The sequence below is a fragment of the Astatotilapia calliptera genome, chromosome 15, assembly GCF_964374335.1.
Source record: "Astatotilapia calliptera chromosome 15, fAstCal68.1, whole genome shotgun sequence".
Classification (NCBI taxonomy): domain Eukaryota; kingdom Metazoa; phylum Chordata; class Actinopteri; order Cichliformes; family Cichlidae; genus Astatotilapia; species Astatotilapia calliptera.
In genome coordinates this window covers 39114102-39134264 of record NC_137436.1, presented here as the reverse complement: position 1 = coordinate 39134264, position 20163 = coordinate 39114102, and the positions used below count along the sequence as shown (strand labels likewise).

The 20163-nt window shown below is 40.8% G+C and overlaps 2 protein-coding genes across 5 annotated transcripts in view; one reads left to right on the top strand and one right to left on the bottom strand.

Moving 5' to 3' along the window:
• Nucleotides 1–9910, top strand: part of LOC113006721 (ankyrin repeat domain-containing protein 13C) — a 35159-nt gene extending 25249 nt beyond the window's left edge. For 2 of the 3 annotated variants that reach the window (XM_026142855.2, XM_080290014.1), the window contains exons 5-13: nt 1199–1244; nt 2145–2211; nt 3453–3597; nt 4029–4160; nt 5039–5200; nt 8211–8290; nt 8477–8575; nt 8760–8860; nt 8977–9910. In XM_026142855.2, coding sequence (XP_025998640.2) covers nt 1199–1244; nt 2145–2211; nt 3453–3597; nt 4029–4160; nt 5039–5200; nt 8211–8290; nt 8477–8575; nt 8760–8860; nt 8977–9107 — 963 coding nt within the window. In that variant the 3' untranslated portion in view covers nt 9108–9910. Of the gene's footprint in view, nt 1–1198; nt 1245–2144; nt 2212–3452; nt 3598–4028; nt 4161–5038; nt 5201–6227; nt 6513–8210; nt 8291–8476; nt 8576–8759; nt 8861–8976 lie in introns of those variants that run through there. The other variant, XM_080290013.1, reaches the window with a different exon arrangement.
• A 2595-nt stretch (nt 9911–12505) lies between these two features.
• Nucleotides 12506–20021, bottom strand: LOC113006722 (uncharacterized). Of its 2 annotated transcripts, XM_026142856.2 has the most exons (12): nt 19600–20021; nt 18414–18547; nt 15676–15785; nt 15017–15106; nt 14873–14919; nt 14651–14781; nt 14404–14485; nt 14183–14296; nt 13879–13968; nt 13630–13701; nt 13371–13548; nt 12506–13288 (listed from the first exon to the last, which is right to left on the bottom strand). In XM_026142856.2, the coding sequence occupies exons 1-12, from the start codon at nt 19719–19721 to the stop codon at nt 13085–13087; spliced, it is 1374 nt and encodes a 457-aa protein (XP_025998641.1). In that variant the 5' UTR covers nt 19722–20021; the 3' UTR covers nt 12506–13084. The 2 variants fall into 2 exon arrangements, with proteins under 2 accessions (XP_025998641.1, XP_025998643.1); XM_026142858.2 differs by lacking the exons at nt 18414–18547; nt 19600–20021 and adding an exon at nt 16066–16306.
• Between the last annotated feature and the right edge of the window lie 142 nt (nt 20022–20163).

Here is a 20163-nt window from a genome sequence, read left to right as displayed (position 1 = left end):
TCTCAGCTTATCTGACCTTGCACACATACACTGAAAATAACAATGCAGAAGTATATCATGCTTATCTGACATCACTAGGGATGGGTATCGTTTAGGTTTTATCCGATACCGGTGCCAAATCGGTACTTTTGAAACAGTGCCGGTGCTCAAACGGTGCTCAAACCGGTGCTTAAAGAATGGAGAACACAAAATTGGTCCAAAAACCTCTCATGGTCAGCTGTTTTTTGTAAAAAGATAACAATGTTAGCCTTTTCTGCAGCTATGGGGCGTATATGGTATCACTCTTGGCTGGAAGCAGTGCTTAAACAATGGAAAAAACACAAACTTTGTCCAAAACCTCTCATGTTTAACTGTTTTCCACTTTTTCTTTGGTCATTTTAGCCTTTTTGGCCAGGGTGAAGGGAGTATCTGCCATCAAACAAGAGGTCAGCTGTGCAGTAATGCTGAGGAAATCAAGAACAGGACACGAGCAAATAAAACTCTGCGTTTTATCGTGTTTAAAGAGGTTATACCACTTCACCTGACCTTCCTCCCTCACTGTAAAAGTTTTAAAGTCTCAAGTACTTGACAGACCTCGAAGGCTGTATTTTCCCTGAAATGATGAGACCGGCGATTTTCTTGTGTCATCATCTCTCTGAGATTATAAAGCTCTGGGAAGTGATGATCCTCGGCCAGCCTGACATCATTGCTGACGTGTGGATTGAGACCACCGATCGTAGCGGTGATCCAAGCCTTACAAGATAATTAGACTGTACTGAGGTGGGGTTTGCTATGTAAAGAAGCAGAGGCTCAGTTATACTTTCATGTAAAGTGAAACGCTGGCGTGCTACTTTTATAATCTCATTAAATAAAACCAAATATGGTGTCCAAGTCTGTGGTTTAATTTATTTTTCTGTTGCATAGAGCTCGCTATGTCACTATTGTTACAGTGGGTGAATTGTTCTGTCACTATCAAAACCATCGTCCTCGTGGTGTAACTCAGTAGGAGTACTATTTATTTTTGAGTATTTTTAATTATTTATTTATTTTCAATCTGGTGGCTGTGAGGCACAGAGAGGGTAGGGAAGTTGGAGAGTGTTGAGAGACAGACTCTGACATTGTGGGTTTCCGGCCTTTTCATCAGATCTGTGGAATAATAATCAGCAGTAGAAACACGTAGCCTCACTCCTTATTGATTTTTCTTTATCTGTGTTCACAGCTCGGAGACTTTTACTTGGAGCTTCACTGGGACTTCCAAAGTTGGGGTGAGTCAAGTTTCTCTGTCTGCTCTCCTTTGACAGTTTCTCAGATTTGATCCACTGTGGAAATGAATCACATGTCATTGTTCTGAAAAACGAACACTAAGGAATCTCAGGGAGAAGAACAGACTTAGTGTTCAGGTGGTTACGGATGGATTACCGTGTATCATGAGGGACGTTGAGTGACGTCAAGCTGAAAATGATAGTGCCTGTTTGAAATGAGCCAATACGCCTTCCTTTAAAATGGATGTCTCACCTTTAATGATCTAATACATCAGGTAAAACATAACAGCGGGTAAAACATAACAGCGGACCTCACAGATGGAGCACGGTGTGTGGCGATAGACGAAATGCCTTCACTAGAGCTCAAGCATCAGCATTTGCTTAGCTTGCAGACCAAACCCAGGACTGTAGGCCTGGGCTGATTTCTGTGTACTCAGTGTGTCTTTGTGAATTATTGACAAGGTGAATAGGGTTATGTAACACACACGTGATGGTAACAAAATGTAAAATGGTTACATAAGGATATATTTTTGCCAGTTGAGATGGTGTAATAGTGAAAGTTATATTTTTAAGGTTTGTGTGCTCGGAGAACAACACAGACTTGTATCAGATGCACATCTTGCTTATTGACTGGTCTTTATTTTCTGTTGTTGTTTTTGTTAATGCGCAACTATTCTTCTGTACTTTGGAGCAGCAAGTAGAGTATCATGCCTTCAGTTACTTAATACGATAGGGACTGTGAGTTATTAAATATTTAGCTGTTGAACTACTTCTGGTATGTGGCACTCTAGTTTCCAGGTTTATATGCCACCAAAGCTTTGAAATCTGCAGTTTTTTTTCCTCAAATGTGCTTTCTAAATTTAGACGTTTTACACACCCTTACTGTATCTTTTCATGTTGCAGTGCCTTTGCTCTCCAGAATCCTGCCTTCAGATGCCTGCAAGATCTACAAACAAGGCATCAACATCAGGCAAGTCCTGTCAACAAATGTTCATTTAAATAGCATTCTGACATTTCAAAACTCAGTCACTTCTCAAGCTGCCTGTTAAAGTAAACCAGAAGATGTAAGCCCTGCCATATTAAACATTTCCCAGAGAAAGCCTGCTCTTCGTGCACTTTGTTTTTAAGGCTTGCTGGTTTATTTGTAACTGCTGCTGTACACAGCATCCACTCGTCTTTCTTTTCTCTACTTCCAGTTTCTCAGTTTTGTTAACTAGAGTGTGAAATCAGCGCCTGCAGTATGAGCAGTACGAGGAAGCCGAACAGCGATCCCTCTGTGCGCACAACTCTTCCTTCTGTTTCGCTTTAAATCACAGTCTCATAGATGAAGCTACTGTACAGTCTACTGTGCTGAGTAGCTCACTTACAAAGAGCATCAGCAGAAATTCATCACACCCTGACACATGCTGACACAGTCTCAACAGTGAATCTACAGTAGGAATATATGCCGCTGTGCTCCAGCGCCTTTCAGGCAAAAATCCAACGCTATGCAGGCTTGAGGGCTGGCTTCCACATTTACAGCATATGCACATAGATTTTCATACATATATGACAAATCCTGCCACCCCTTTATCACGCACGTAAACCTATGCCTCTACGTTTGGGTTTATATCAGCACAGTCTATTTGAGGATTGAATTGAGTTTGTAAAAGTGTGTGTGCGCGCGCGCGCGTGTGTGTGCGTCTTCACTCTTCCTTATGAGGTAACCTTGATGTGGAGCTTGTCATTATTCTGTGAAACCGCTCCTGGCTGTCTAATTTGGTATTCAAAATGCCCTCTTATTATGCCAGAGTTGTAGGGAGAAAAAGGGAGAGCGAGAGACGGAGCGGGTGAAAGGAAAAAAACTGTCACAGCAAGTTCATTTACATACCAGCTCCACGGTGTGTCAGGCCTATCATACCTACCCGTAGCACCTACCGCTTTGTGTGCATTCTTCTCAAGCAGATCACTTATTCTCTTTGCCGTCACGCTTTATTTCAGGACTACCCACTCTGACAACACAAAGAAAATTTTGAAAAGTGCTGTTGGACTCCCGTGGCAGTGATTACCATACACATTGTCTCCGACCTTTCAAAAGTGTAACATCGAGCACAGTTTTGTCTTCGCTCACAGTTTTGACACGGTTGTGCTGCTGGCCTGAAAAGTTAACTTGAGCTCACAATAATTCTGACTTTTGTCTCCTCTGTGTATGTTCACGATGTGTTTATGCAGACTGGATACAACCCTGATAGACTTCACTGACATGAAATGCCAGCGGGGTGACCTCAGTTTCATCTTTAACGGCAATGCTATTCCCTCAGAGTCTTTTGTTGTGCTGGATAATGAACAGAAAGTCTACCAGCGGATACACCATGAGGTGTGTGAAACCCTTGGGGCCCTTTAATTTGTGATGTCTGTTAAGAACAAAGCAGCATATTTAAAGTTTTGTCATTGACTTGAAAAATGCAGGTTTGTGATTCTACAGTGAAGACAACTAAATCTAAAGTTGTTTAGTTGTGTTTAAGTAAATTATATAACAGTGTCCCTACATATTTTGGTATTTCTTATGTCTAGCAGGAATATTTGACCTGATGACAGCACTAGACCAAAGGTCAGGGCATCTAAATGTTAACAGATGTAACCCTCTGGGAAACTACAACAGTTCAACATCTTGTGCAAACACTTCAGAAAGAGTTGGAGGAACCGACTGACATCATTGTTTCCAACACTAGGATGTGGCTGTTCAGTGTTCACTATGCATGATGCATAATGATGTGCTATATTTATTTATTTATTGTACACTTTAAGGAGTCGGAGATGGAAACAGAAGAAGAAGTGGATATTCTGATGAGCAGCGACGTGTACTCCGCCACACTGTCCACCAAATCCATCACGTTCTCTAGGGCGCAGACTGGTTGGCTGTTCAGGGAAGACAAGACGGTGGGTGTCATTTGTCAGCTTTTAGAAACTCTGCTCTGACTGTGGACCTTCAGGGACTTTTAAAAGTTTAAGACATAACGACTGTAGTCAACTTTTGAACCCAGTTCTTGTACTTTATAACTCAGTTGACTGGGATAGCTGGTGAAATTAAACTTTACTTATGGTTTCACAGATATATCAGTGTGTAACGTGACATTGATTGCAATATCTCATTTTTAGGTTGTTGTGTTTTTTTGTTTTGTTTTTGACTGTTTTCTTTAAAAAAACCGGACCTGAAAAGAACATCAGCAGCCTTTAGACCGGATCTGAAGCCTGATCGATATGAGATTTTAATACCATGTATTTGATGATCATCAGATATATGGACGGATACCAAAACCTTTTTTTTTTCTTCCAGACACATGAAACATAAACAGATTTTGCTAATGTTGTTAAGTGTGTGTATTTATGAGTCCTTACTATAATAATAAGACGATGGCCTTGTTTTGCCGACGGGGAAATTTGAGCGTTTGGTGGTAAACTATTCAGTGTTAATTCATAACAAAGGTGTTTTTCTTCTTTAGCTTCATCGTTTTTATTTATTGGCAATTTCAAATTCCAGTGCCAACATATCATATTTCCTGTTGTAACCCCCACACCAGGAAGGAAAGGCAGTAAATACATCAGAGAGGCAGTGATGACCCCAGGAAGGGAGCTCAGGTGACAGGATTGGGGTTCAAAACAACACAGACAAATCTGGCAGTGTGGAGTTAGTGACTGAAATATGACAGTATTGCTTTTTGCCCTCTCAATCCTTTGTCCTTTTGACTTCTGTTTGAAAGGGAAATTGGTCAGTCTGTGGCAGGGGGGAACTTATCTAACTGTTTATTAATCTCCAGGAGCGTGTGGGAAACTTTCTGGCCGATTTCTACTCTGTGAACGGCCTGGTGCTCGAGTCCAGGAAGAGGAGAGAGCATCTGAGCGAGGAGGACATCTTGAGGAACAAAGCCATCATGGAGAGTCTGAGCAAAGGAGGGAACCTCATAGAGCAGAACTTTGAGGTGAGCATCACTGACATGAATAAAGATTTATGTGTCTTTGTTTGATAACTTCACAAACCAAAAAAACAAAAACAGTCTTCCTGTGGCTATGCCTATTTTATGTGCAGTTGAAGTCCTGTTTTGAAGCTTTAACTTTAGCATTATAGCATCACATGTCAATTCTTTAGAGCCAACCTTCAGCATATTTAGACGAGAGGTTGGATTGATAAGTTATGAGCTATGGCCAAAAAGCTGCTTAGCTATCTGCATCCATATTATTAGGCACAGAGTTATGGAGTGCTATGCAACATTCCAGTTCAAGTTTATTTATATTGCAGCAGCACACAATAACAGTCATCAAATGAACTAGTGTCCTGCTAGAATCCAGCAGACTTCTTGGACAGACTGTAAAGTTAACCGCACATCAAGCCAAAATACACAAGCACTACAATCATAGTCGGGAGGTCCAGTTCAGTGACTTGAATTTGGAGACATGAAGTCTGGCAGACAGCTACCAGCTGCAGCTGCCTGTAACGGCATCCAGGCGTCCTTCAAAGTGGTCGTGCTCCCAATAATTCAAACTTTAGGTCCTGATAAGATTTAAATAGGTGAGTTAAGTACATTTTAACAAAGACCTCTCGCTTATGAAAAGGGAAGTGGAGACCAAAGGTTTGTGGTAGTAAACTGAAGTTAGGTGCTTAACATCTGAATCTGTGAAGGGTGACTCTGTTTGGGCCAGGAAATGCAGTTTTTATCACTAAACGTTTGTCACCATACTTCTTTTAACCTTTTTTATTTCTACAGGGAGATACAGTGCTGCAGGTTTGATGGGCACTGAAATGTACTTAATTTACATTTCTCTAGTTCATTTTCCCACAGGTTCTCATTCAGCAGTGAAGTTAAAGTCGTTAAATTTGTGTTACAGTTTTTTTTCTTTAACTTGGGTCAGTTTGTTCTAACATGAATCCTCGAGTGCACCTGTGTATCAAGTGCACCTGTACACCTCCAGCACTTTGTCGATAAACATTGTCTTTACTTATACCTGCAGCGTAACCACCAGTCCAATCCTGAAACTGTCCTGTCCCGCTGGAACATTGGGGTAGGACACGAGCCTCTCAGACAAAATAAACCTCACAGTACTCCTCACCCCCGTGTCCATACAAAGATAAATCCTACAGAAACGGACCCTGTCGAGCCACTTTGTATGGTTTATTGAAAAATTCCTGACTGGATCCCCACTAATGTTCCTTTTGATGTTTTTATTTGTTTGAAGACAGAATGAACAAATGCCCCTGAGCCACTCTGCATGGATTCAAATTCTACCACTGCCCCCCAGTGGTGAAAGCTACTAAGCTGTTCATCGCTCACCCACCATCCCCTCACTATAGTATGTTCGAGAGGAAGCCGTAAACACAACCACTCTGTGAACATAAAGCCTCTCGACACACAATGGACGCTCACGGCTTTTTGTTCTGTTTTTGACCGTCCTGTGTTCTGTGTTGGGCTTTGTTTCATCAAAGTGTTCTCTGTTGTCTGTCAGAACTTTGTGCTGATGTGAATTGGTGCCTGCTCTTGTTTAAAGTGGGGGGGGAAAACAGTTTGAAGGGATATCATTTTTTGTTTTAGTTTTGATGTGAAAATAGTCTCGCCTCCACACCTGTGGAAAATGATACATGGGAAGTGGATGAGATAAGCAGCTGCTGTGACGCAACGGTGTTTACTACAGCAGGAGAGAACAAGTCAGTCTGTGGACGCAGGCAGAGCGTGGGAGGCTTTGGAATAGAGCTGGACACTATTGATCGCACGGATGAAAGCTAACCCCCCCCTCCCGGTGCCGTGGAATGATGGGGGAGCAGGTCCGGCATGCCAGCAGATCAAGGTCTCCACAGCCTGTGTGTACTCTGTCCTCATCACAACAATGTGCCAGGCCTGGTACACAGTGTGAGAGAGGACATAATAAGGCTGCACACCTTATGTCAGCCATCTCTTGGCACAGAGGTGTCTCGTCATCCAGAACCTGTTTTCAGATTCTTCTGCCCTAGTTGTCGTACTCAACCACAGCTTACAAAACAGAGATCGGCTGGTTTAATAGTGATTTAAAAAAAAATCTGAACTCTGGCAGAGCAGGGAGCTAATATTTAGGAATAGCAGACTGTCAAAGCACCTCGTAGTTCAGAGTCATCCAGAACAGATCGTCCAATCTTAATATGAACTGACACCGAAGAAGAACATTAAATCAAGAAGGCCAAGCGCCAAACGTTTTCCAATTTTTTGTTTTTAAAAAAAAAATTATTTCTTTTGAAGAAAGTTGTCTTTGATCCTTCGTTGCTCGTGGGGAGAGTCACTCACTTCAGCTGATAAAAATGATCTGGTGAATGAATCTGATACGGCAGCGTTACAGCTGAATTTCAACAAAGCTTAACATTTGAAGGCTGTTTACTGTGCAGCTCCTGTTTATTCAGTTAAGATCACTGGTTCACACAGTTGTTATCAACCATGAACAATAACATAGAATCTAATTTCAAGGCCGGCACAACAGCATCAACAGCTCTCCTTCTCCTCCTTCTTCTTCTCTGTGACCGTTTGTGACGCTCACCCGCTGAATTAACTAAAGATTTAACATCACTGAATCAGGACTTTCTAGATTAAGTTTGGTTGATTCCCGCTTTTAGTAATTACTGATTTAGCTTTAATACTATGCTAACATTTAGCTTATTATATAAAGTTACTTTGCTGTTGTTGGATGGCTGTTAATTATGTCAGCATAAAAGTATACAGCTTAGTGATGCGCTGGGGCCCTCTAGTGGCATGTGCCGTGTATGTCATTGCTCTGTGGGGAAAAATTAAAGGTGTGTAGGTAAACACTAATGTTGATATAAAAGTAATGACAAAAAACATCTGTATGTCACAACTTAGATCAGTTTTAACATTTTTTTTGTTAGTTTCACTCACTGTTTTTAAGTGTGACCTTTCAGTATTTTACACTTTAGCCTAACCATGACCTTTTTTTAATCTCTTTTCTGACTTTTAGCCAGCAAGAAGGCAATCTCTAACCCCCCCGTCACCCAACACTATATCCTGGGAAGAATACATCACGGCTGACAATGGAAAGTAGGTGTCTGAAGTGTTTGGGAATAAATAAAGCAGGAATCTCTACGTGTGCCAAATGCAATATTCACATAGGTTGATGTTTTAGTTACTGGAAGAACACTGGTAGTTTTCCATGTCTGCATTAATGAGCTGTGAGCTCTTCCTGACTGAACTGCCTTCATCGTGGGATACAATTTTCTGTCTCAGAGCTCCTCATCTAGGAAGAGAGCTGGTGTGCAAGGAGAGCAAGAAAAACTTCAAAGCCACAATAGCCATGAGTCAAGACTTCCCTCTGAGCATCGAATCGTAAGTCTTCATTTAAGCTGCCCTCCAGATGGTTATTAAAAAGCAGGCAGCATCATTTTCTATTGGTATTTTCAGGCTTGTTTAGTGGGGATAAAGGGGGAAATTATTCATTCATTGAGACCTAAATGCTTTAGTAAAATAGACTTTGTTTTTGTTTGTTGATTTGGGTTCTCGTGTCCCTCAGGTTACTGAATGTTCTGGAAGTGATTGCACCCTTCAAGCACTTTAATAAACTCAGGGAGTTTGTTCAGATGAAGCTCCCCCCTGGCTTTCCCGTCAAGCTCGGTAAGCAGGGTTTTATATGGTTTTGCAAACAGTAGTCTGCTGATTGATGTTCATGACTTTTTCGTGTGATGTGTTCTTCATGTCATCCATATAATTGTGCTCTCGGCTCCCCGCAGACATCCCCGTGTTTCCTACGATCACGGCCACGGTGACGTTTCAGGAGTTTCGCTACGATGAGTTTGATGAATCCATTTTTAGCATTCCCAATGATTATAAAGAAGACCCTAGCCGCTTCCCCGACCTTTAACCTCACACACTGGACACTGAACCGCAAACAAGCAACGAGGCAACATTATGCTACAGAGGGTACTTTTTGAATTTAAGAAACAAAACAAAAAACATGAGGAATAAAAACTGTGTTTTGCGACTACCCCTCGCCCGCCCCGACTCTGAATACAGACGGCGACCAGACAGCCTAACACACCTAAATTTAAATCGGAGGTAGCGGGTTGTTCGACATCTCCTCGTGTCGCAGGTTTGAACTTTACCTTTTAGATTTGATTCGATGCAGCGTCCGAGGCAGGAAGCGCAGGTGACTGTGAGAATCTCATCAGTGAAGGGGCATTGGAGTTAATATGAGAAACAACACAGCAGGTGAATTTTCTGTATATTCAGTACGAGTACGAAAAACAGCAGCTCAGCTGATGCTTTGTATTTAAGTATGTAAGTAATGTTCATAAAGGGACTGTTTTAAACTGATGTGTAGTTAAAGCACTGAGTGACTGTGAGAGACGCTGGAGAGGAATTCCACTTGAAATTGATTTTGAGATCAATTTTTCACTTTTCAAAACACTCGTGAAAAATCATCAGCCTTTTTTTAAAAAATATTTTATGATCTTACATTTATTAAATTACATATCATAATTTATGTCCTAATCTATGTTACAGGCCTGTGTAAGAACTCTATTAAAGAACACACTAGACTATTCCTATTTAATGATTATGGATGAAATGTAAATGTCCAAAGGGGTCGAATTATTACTAAAAAAGTGTTACTTAAAAAAAAAAAAAAAAAAAGGATTATAACGGCCATGTTAAGTAAACAAGAAAGTGAAAGGTCTGTTATTTTAATTTGGATGTAAGTTTGAAATGCCAAGAATAAGCTTGACATTTGACTCAACGATATTCTTGGGATGTGAGGTTAATTTAATTAGTTTTTTCTTAAGGTGGCCTTTATAATCCTTTGAGAAGTTTGTTTTGTATAAAGCTGAGTACTTTTTGTAGATAAAAGTCCTTAAAAAAATCAGTTTTCCGTAGAATTCCACTTTAACTGTGCACATTTTTAACGTGTGCGTGCGTGCGTGCGTGCGTGTGTGTGTGTGTGTGTGTGTGTGCGTGCGTGCGTGCGTGTGTGTGTGAGCGATGATTTTTACTGGCACAGAGTCAGTGAATATTTGAGGCACTATTTGGATCCACTACACCTACTCGCCTTCCAGCTGACTTCTTAGACTCATGTTGTGAAGCTGAATCTTTAAACCTGCATTTGAAATATTAACTTTTAATGGCGGCAGTGGTAGCGATGCTGCAGATTTTAATGGTACTGCGAAGTCTGAGCGACAGGGCAGTGTAAGTTAGGCTAACCCAGCCTTTTGTTTTTTACTTCATCAGATTGTTTTGTTGTTCTTTTTTAACTGTGTAACCAACCGCACAGTTGTGCTAAAAGAGGAACTCTGGGGATTGTACAGTGAGCAGGTGTCTGGGAATCAGTAAGTAGAGCATTCATGCCCCTTTTTTTTCTTACACTTAACAAAAATCAGGCATTTCCACCGCACACTATAGAAATACATGTTCAGTTATTGATTTGTCTTTTACTTTCTTTTTTTATTCCTACGTGTTTATGGGTTTCAGACATCCTCTGCAAAAAGAAGAGTTGTGTAATGTTTTTTATTTTTATGCATCATGTGACATAATTTGAGACTGTTGGTTTGTAAATGGTGGGAGTTGCTTTTTTTGTACATACTTATGTTGCTTTAACAAGAAAAAAAAAAGAATCTCTTAATTGTTTTGTTGGATTTTTTTCTTTCTACTCCCTGGAGATGTGTGGAACCAATAACCTGTCAGCTGTGTGAAGAAGCTCAATATCAGTCTGTAGGAAGGAAGGAAGGAAGGAAGGGTTTAACTCTAAGGAGTCTTCGTAGGTGCTGCTATGGTTCATGAGCTCTTAATGTTGATACAGACAGCTTTCTGTGGGATGTTGCTATTGTACTGGTGGCTCAGAGTTGTTCAGCATCCTAATCATTGAAACACCGTGCTTACATATGCATATTTAGTATGATAACCAAATGCAGTTTGACTTTTCACATTCCATAGTACAGGCAGGCGCAGCTAGTGGAAGTGTGCCTCTTCACTGACATAATGCTTTACATTTATTTGATGCTCCTTCCCGAATTCAGCTGATTGGATTTGACATGTTTTCTGTAGGAAATGATTCATCCATGTCTAAATGTCAGTTGTACAGCAAAAACTGTTGTATAAGTCTGCGACACTATTTTCATATAAAATGTACCGAAATAAAAAGCCACATATCTAATGTTTGCACTCTTGTGTTTTTTCTAACTTGGTCATATTAAAACATGCGTGGCACGGATACGACACCTCATCTGGGTATCCTTTTATTCTGAGCTCGTTCTGGGGCATCCTACACTTCCTCTTTTTTTCTTTTTTAACCTTTGTGGGTTTATAAGTCTTTATTTTGCGTTTTACTGGACAATGGGACAAGACATGGTTGTCAAATAGTCAATATTTCAGTTTTTGTTCAACTAAAACGGAGCTGCGATAGAAAGTTTGGTTTATAGCTTGACTGGGCAGAAAAGAGAATCCGCAGCAGCCTTTCAGAATATTTTTGTTCACGTGGTTTCTGAAACAAAGCAGAAAAAAAAAGAGAAAAAGTTGATATATAAAGTAAAACATGACGACCTGTCCTGTACCCTTAATGGTGAGTGTTGACACCTCAGTACATATCGATAAAGATGTGGTTTGATGACCATTGGAACAGTTACCAGGTTTTTCCAAGGGTAGCTGCATAGGCAGAGACCATCCTCACTCATTTCTGATGCACATTCAGTTATTTTGTTCTATACGCAGCCTAAAACAGTCAGACACCCACCAGTTCAGGGAAAAAAAGCTTCAAGGGTTACTCTTTGTTTCAAGAGTTTAAGAATTAAATTACTTTTGACAAACAAGCACTTGCACCTGAGGTGGGAGGGGCTTATAAAGAATATGTGCAGGAGGAAGGCTTTATCTACAAATATAAATTGTGGCACCCCCACCCTCTGTACAGTTCTAACTACTGCAAAGTAAGTGGTTGAGAGAAATAAAATATATTTATTACTGGCTGGCTCATGACTTCTCCACACCACTGCATGCATGCCTCTAATTTAGTACTTTTCTTTCACACACACACACACAATGCACTGAGCTGTTTAATTCTCAGGCAAAGTCTCTGTACATGGCAACAGTAAGCATGTATAGTTTATCCCTCAGGTTTCAGTGGAAAGAAACTCCATGAATGTAGAGATTAGGACTGAACCATAACGTGACAACACCTGAGTGAAGGTTAACAGTTGCCAGGCACCCAGAACATAACCACAGAATAAATCCCATCGTAGCAATTATTTTTCAAAATAAGGACCCTTGTGGCGCAACTTGACAGTTTACCCCAATTTTATTTGTGTCCTTTGGAAATTCTATTGCAGACAACATATTTCATTGTCACAACACATTTCAATCTACAATGTACAATAATAAAGGGTTGTAAATAGGTCAGTAGAGATGAAACAGCTGGGTGTGTTACACAGTTAAAGCAAAACGGTTCGTTTGGAAAAAATAAAACGGTGAGTGGCAAACAACGAGCAGTGTGAATGAGGACAAAGTCCTGACCAGTAAAATATTTACAGATGCTGCGTTTTTAGAGGAAAACGCTGCGTATTCTACTGTCAGAAAGACAAACAAACTCCAATGACAAAATCTTTAAAAAGTACAGCAATGACAATTTAAAACCAGGTTTCATGTTCTTCATATTTTAGTAATTGTTTCTTATATCTTTACAAAAGTTCTGCCTCCCCCTCCCCTCCGTACACCCCACTGCCCACCCTCCTTTGCAGTGTTTCTACAGTTAAGACAAAATCTGTTTAACTTGGAGCGATCAGGCACAGACATATCGTGGCCTATATTAAAAATATAAAAAGGACAGTGAAAAGACGATGCTATCTGGTTTGGACGTTTTTAGTCGCTCATCTCCATGTCTTCCTGGTGGTGATCATCTCCATTCAGTTTGGACTTTTTGGGGATTTGACCCTCAGATCTCTCCATCTCCTCCTGGCTTTTCGGGGACGAGATTGAGTCAGAGTCGCTCTTCCTCTCGTCCTCCTCCTCCTCTCCTTTTTCGCTGTCATAACCCTGCTCCTCCTCATCGTAGTCCCGAGTCACCTGTGCCGCATTTAATCACGTTAATGACGAGCAGAGTAATGCATCCAGCCACCTGTCTCTAAACAGTGCCTGCTCTACATACCTTAACATCTCCTTTCTCGCTGTCGGACTTGCGGTCCCGATCTCGTTCTTTGTCTTTGCTCTTTTTTTTCTTACTGTTGGAGCGTTCGCGTTCGTCTCTGCTGCGGTCCCTGTCCTCCCTTCTGTCTCGGTCCCTTTCCTTCTCACGGTCCTTGTCCTTCTTTTTTTCTTTCTTGTGGCTGTAAAGAGAACAAAAATATTTTTAAACTGGCACTCAAAATTAAATAAACTTCATTGTACATCAGATGGAGAAAGCTCACCGTCTGGGGGACGGAGACCTGGAGACCCTTCTCTTAGGGGAGCGAGAAGCACTGCGACTTCGCCTGTGTCTCCTGAGACACACAAAGGAGTAAAAATAAGTAACATTCATAAAAACATCCTCATCATTTATTCAGGACTTACTTGATTTTCTGCTGTCTATAGAAGAGTTAGAGCTTCTGGTCTTTCACACTGTAAATTGGCTCACCTGCATTTCATCATATTATCACACCGTATTCAAGACTACTCACCGATTAATGCTCCGAGACCTCCTGGCGCTGCTGTAGCTTTTGGGGGGAGTCTTGGATCTTTTCTTGGACTTCTCCTCCTTCCTCCTGTCTCTGTACGAGATGAAAGCAAACAAAAACATTACCAAACATTTTCATGCCTGAAAAGTCTCAAAACCTGGAGCTGCCCACTGCCAACGTTAAAAACTAAAGCTCAAAAATATTTTTGACAAATTTCAATTTTGAAATGATCAACCTCTGGTCTCCAAGCACACTTTGAATGAAATGAAACACAGGAGCCATTTTGCTCCTCAGGATAACAGCTGACCTAGATCTACTGCGACGGCTTCGATCCCGGGAGTAGGACCTCCTCTTCCGTGGGCTCTTGGACCTCCTCCTGCTCCTTGAATGAGACCTACGCCGAGATCTGCTCTTCGAACGTCTGCTCAAAATAAGCAGCAGCACATTTACAAACAATTAATATTCAAAAATATACTAATTATGAAACTAAAAAGGCTTCACCCGACATTGCCGTCGACGCATCTTTACCTGTGTCTTGAACGAGATCTGGTTCGTCTACGCCGTGAACGCGAACGGGAGCGGGAATGTTTGCGCTTGTCATCTTTCTTACCTGCAACAGTAAAGAAAGTTATACATGTATTATACATTTACTTACTGCTCTCTAAACATCAATAAACAGGTAAACTGAGAAGTAATTTCCGATAACACATAATCTATATGAAGCAAGTATTTCTGGTACAGTTATATTTGAAGCGTGCTTTGAAACCGCGCTCACTTCCTGGTTCAATAGCTGCAGAAATAAGAGACTGGGCCTCTCGGACTCTCTTCATGGCCTCTTCAATCTCCTTATTCGATGCATCAGCCTTCAGCCCTGGACTCAAGTTCAATCCAGCTGCAAGGTTCAATCTGCAAATGGCATCAATTATTTAGACACTGCTCAAATAAATATGTATGCTGACTGGACTGCACAACCCGTCTGTGTCTGCACTTTTCTTACTTGGGATCCATGGATTGCATGAGCTTCAGGAAATCTGCGGAAAGAGCCTGGAAAGAAAGGAAGACAAGGATATTACTATGATTTTAAGAACTAAGAACTTTTTTCTTGAACTTAAACGGCGCTATGAAGGTAACTGATCCTCACCTGGGGGTTCATGTTCGGTCCGGGCATTCCCATAGCAGCCATCTGCTCAATGCTAGGAGCTCCAAGACCGCCAAATGGTGTCGCTCCCATCTGAAATGTGGAGCATAGACACTAGAATATATTGTAGAGGTAAAAAGCATAGCACGCTTTATTTATGTAACGTTTTGGAGGGGGGATTTTTTTTTAATAGGATACTTTCAGATGTACTGTTTTTGTTATTTTCAGATAATTGTGCTTTAGAAAGAAGAGGGGTGCTTGCAAATGGGCCTAAGGCTTTGTGACGGATCAGAGAAAAGTGTGTTCAGCAGGCTCCAAGCACCTGCTAGTCAAAATCTGTGGTCCAGTAGCTAAATCTGATCAAATAGTAGCATTGCTAACTCTGAACCACCAGCAGCTTGCTTAGTTTGAATGAATTACTGTGCTTTTAGACATAAATGTTACCAAATATCCCCACCAAGACGAAAAAAAGCCTGCTGTGTGTTTGTTTATTGCAATAAGGGAGATTCATGCCCTTTTCCAAGTTAAATTTTGATTGATGGCTGCAGAGAAGGTAGGAGCAGTTTTAGAAAATCATTAACATCTAAAATATCTTTTTCCCCTGATCAAATAACAGTTAAATATTATTGTATGATATGTTATGTGAAAATGTAAAAACTCACAGATGCCAGAGGATTCGGTGTCGGAAGAAGGCCTCCACCGGGCATCATTCCTGCCACAGCATTGGCTGGAGCCAACAGCGACATAGCTTTAGATTCATCGGGAATGACTCCTGGAGGAAAAACCAAGAACATCTCAGTACATCTTCAAAGACGACGTCGACAACACTCAGACAAGACTTGCAGACAAGCCACCTCAGTCTAACTACACTGTAGTAAAAGAATGAAAAACAAAAATCCACTTTTTTGTCTTGTCTGTAAATCTTGATCCCTGACTTTTGTTGTTGTTGTTGTTGCTGTTTTGCTTTGTTGTGAATATGATTGTAGGATTAGCAGCTATAAGTTTCAAAGTCACAATACACACTGTGGTCAACACTGCCAAGATTTTATCACCTGTACTTGTTTTTTAAGTCATGAACCAAACGTAAGCAAGCACAGCCAGTTGTCCCGTGGGATGTGCTCTCAACTTTCATTAGATGTTTTATGAACAAGCGACTCGCGCCGGCTGCTTCGCTATAAAGCACACAAAAACATTGAGATACAGAAAACAAAGTTCATGATTTGGGTGTAGACACAAGGGTACATTTCAACATCACTTACCATTACCAATACAAAAAACAGAAAAGGCTTACTCATTTGACCTTTTCTAGCCTTTTTCTGGTGGGTTCTCTCTCTTTTTGTTTTTTTTATACAACCCCACCACAAAAAACACTTAACAACCAGGTAAAGTACTGCTAATCAAATACAGTACTGACAGGTTTTAGCCAACAGTATGTCACAAAAAATATAGTAAATAAACAATAATCTACACTGAACAATTACAGGCTATTGGCAGCAAAGGTAGTGATAAGAAAAATATTCCCAAAGCTGAAGAGAACCAAACGGTAAAAATGACAGAAAAAAAAATCTCATGAGATGATCATCCATGGCTGTGCAATCTGAAAACAGGCTATTTTTTAATCTGACATGTTTCTTTACATTATGAAGGGAGGAGAGAGGGAGGGAGGGAGAGAGGGAGAGAGAGAGAGAGAGAGAGAGGGGGGAGACATGCACCCACGCACACCCACGCACACAACAGAAAGGACACTTGAGAAACAGGATAAGGCTGCAGAAGACAAAACTGTTGGTGGCATTTTCAGCGGGGCCTGGTAAATAGGGCTGGCTGAACCAGGAAAAAGAACTGTAAAACACAACAACAAAAGAAACACCACTGTTAAACTTGAGATTCACTCAACTCGTTCAGAGTCATGTTTGGAGAGGGTCAATTAAAAAAATTAAGTTAATAAAAATGCATTTTTACGGCAACATCAAGAGGCTTAAAACCATAATTATCTCTTGTGTTAGTGAAAGTTTTGGAATGCAAATTTACAGTAATACAGTAATTTATAGTAATAACAGTAATACAAGGCTTTGGAAAATAAAGCAAGTAAATGCCGAGGGCAGTTTCTGTGCTTATTATGACCAAAAGCCAAATCAGAATTAACTGCCACAACACCCGCTGGCCAAAACTCAGATGATGGCAAACACCTTCAAAAATCTAGTCTAGCATGCACAGCTGATTAGTTCTTCTATTTGGCATGCTTTGTGCTGGTGTAGGGATGTCCCGAACATTTTCTCTTCTTTTATTGGTTTAAAGTCTGATTAGTGTTAACAAAAGGAAACAGACCCAAATTTTGATCCAGTATTCATATTTTCCCTCTAATGTAGCTGTGTGATACGTTTCCAGCTAAAGAAATTTACATTAAAAAAAAGAAAAAAAAAGTCAGTTCAGTTTGGAGACTTGTGTGCGTGTTTGAAGGGGATGGATTCAACATCCACACAGGTGTTTTCTCTTATTAGGCTGATCAGACCAGTTTTCAGGAGCTTCACCCTGACTCTTTTCCTGGTTTTCTTGCACCTACTGGACTAGAGTTTGCGATCCAACCATCACAGCCCAACCCAAGCCGATCCTAAAAACATGATCAAATCAACCAATAACCGAAACACCTATGTGTATGTGCAGAGCATTTACTGCTATGTCACTGTGGATCTGATGGCTTTCACAGTATCTAAGACAACATTAAAACACATTGCTGCCGAATTTCAATTCGCAGAAGGTTAAAATATAAACAGAGGATCAGAAATGGTTCCGATATGTTTGGATTGCCTTGACACTATTCTACTTGCTCGGGGTATCCCATGTTTGGTGAATGCCTACTACATGACACACATTGTATCTGAGAATATAAAAAATCCTTTCAACATGTGAGGACATTAGAGTTCCCTGCACCCTCCCAAATCCCCTAATTTGATTAAGCAGTTGTGAGGCTATTTTTTTCTTTTTTCAAAAAAGATGCCTTGAACAGAGAGAAAAAAAAGTTAATATTTTACTGCAGAACAAGAGAGAGAAGGGGCTTGCGATTGGTGCCATTATTTTTTCTAATCTCCTGATGGCATCAGAGGACCACTTTCAGCCAGCAAGGAAGGGGCTCTCTGCAAATGACTTGTCCACTATGAAAACCACAACACAAATAACAGAGAGAGAAGTTTACAGCTAGATTGTAAGACACAGACACAAATGTACATTTCCCTTTTACATACCTAGAAATGCCAAGCACTGAAAAGCTTAGCTGCTTTCTCATGGCAGTAGGAAAAACAGAAACCTCAATGTCTCTAGTGTTTGCAAGTCTAACAAATACACCTACGCATTATGACGTACGTTCAGAGATGACCACAGCCAAAGGAATAAAACAGATACCCACCTTCAGCAAAAGGGACCACGATCAAGGCTCTGTCCACGAAGACTGTGTTCGTCAGGTGTTGGGAAACTCCCACGGACTCAGCCTCAAGGAATTTTACAAAACAGACACGTGAAGTCACAGGCAAGGGAGAGTCACTGGAAGAAAATACAGATAGGTTGTGCAAAGAATACAAACAAGGGGAGACAACATGCCTTCTTCATACTCAGTCTGTGTCCACAGGGACAAGAAAGCACAGGAGTGACTCTTGTTCCCTGCATCCTCTGCATAGTACAACACAGTATCATCCAGAGGTGACACACAACCTTTTTCTTCAGCCATTTCTGATCCTGTTGCACTCCTTAGCACCACAGTATGAGGATAAAACTCAATACTGGTATAAAACTGGCGGCGATCAAACTTTCAAACAGTTACTAAATTGTTACAACTACATCTACCCGGAAAATCACCACCTTGATTATTTCATACCTGTCCAGTAGCCACGTGTAATTCAACAGAGAAAACACAACACAGAGAGAATTAAGGTAAGAAAACACTGTGCAGTGTGTACTGTAGTTCATTATTGTCCACTGTGGATCTAAACAAAGCATGCACCTAAGGAAATATTCCAATTTAGCTCAACCAGGCGTGTAACCAAATGTCCCACTGCTCATTAAGAGTCATAATTAGTTGTTCTTTTGCACTGTCGCTGGTTTAGGATGCTAATCAACAGCTCATTTTATACGAAAAGCTGCCACATAAGTCCCACTTGAAATCAAAATAATTAGGAGCAACTCTGGTGATTATTAAAATTAAGCCATTCATGCTTATTTCTCTCGTGTATATTTTTATGACTTTGTTTTCTGACGGAGAGATTACAGATAACTCGATAAACAGGATGTATAGCTGCCTACCGTGTATGTGTTAGATAACCGACTTACACAAACGATTACCAATTTTTTGATTGCTTAATCGACAAATGTGATAATTGGCAGATGCGTATGGATGAAGAATTGAAGTATTGTTAAATACATGCATATCTAATTTGAAAGAAGCAAGCGTTGCCACGTTCAATAAAGACGCGGGAGCATTAGCACTACCGTGCAGCGAGGCCTGCTCGATGCTGTAGGCCTCAGCAAGAGCCCCGCGTGAGCCGCCATAGATAGTGGAGGAGAGGATAATTTACCAGTTCATAATTCACAATACTCACTCGGGCGGGAACAGTTTGAGCTCCTCTATGGTTCCGAGGAATCCAAACAGAGTCCTCATTTGTTCGGACGTCGTACTCGGTGAAACGTTTGTCACCTGGATTACGTGCGTGTTGGAATTCATTTTCGCGAGTGCTATAGTCGAGCTAGCTATATGCTAGCAGCGTCCCCGAATCTTAAACAGAAAAGACAAAAACTGTAAACGTTCACAACTACAAAAACATCAGGCGACCACAAAAGCTAGCATCTTCCCCAAAGATAGATGGTGGCTGTTTTTTTGTTTTTTTGTTTTTGGGTTTGTTTTTTTTCCTCCGGACAGCCCTACAATAGTGAGCACAGAACAACAATGCCACTGCCCAAACTGTCGTGAGGTTGCTTTGGATACTTCAGGTACTGTTTGTAGAATCGTACTTAAGAATTTTTCCTCCATATACAGTCGTCACAGGGTCAAAAATATATGCCGTACGTTTGATCTTTTCAAGAGATGGAGTAAAATTATATTGATCATAGTGGACTGCACTGTGTTACTAATAAAATCCTGGCACTTTGGTTTTGAAGGTGGAATC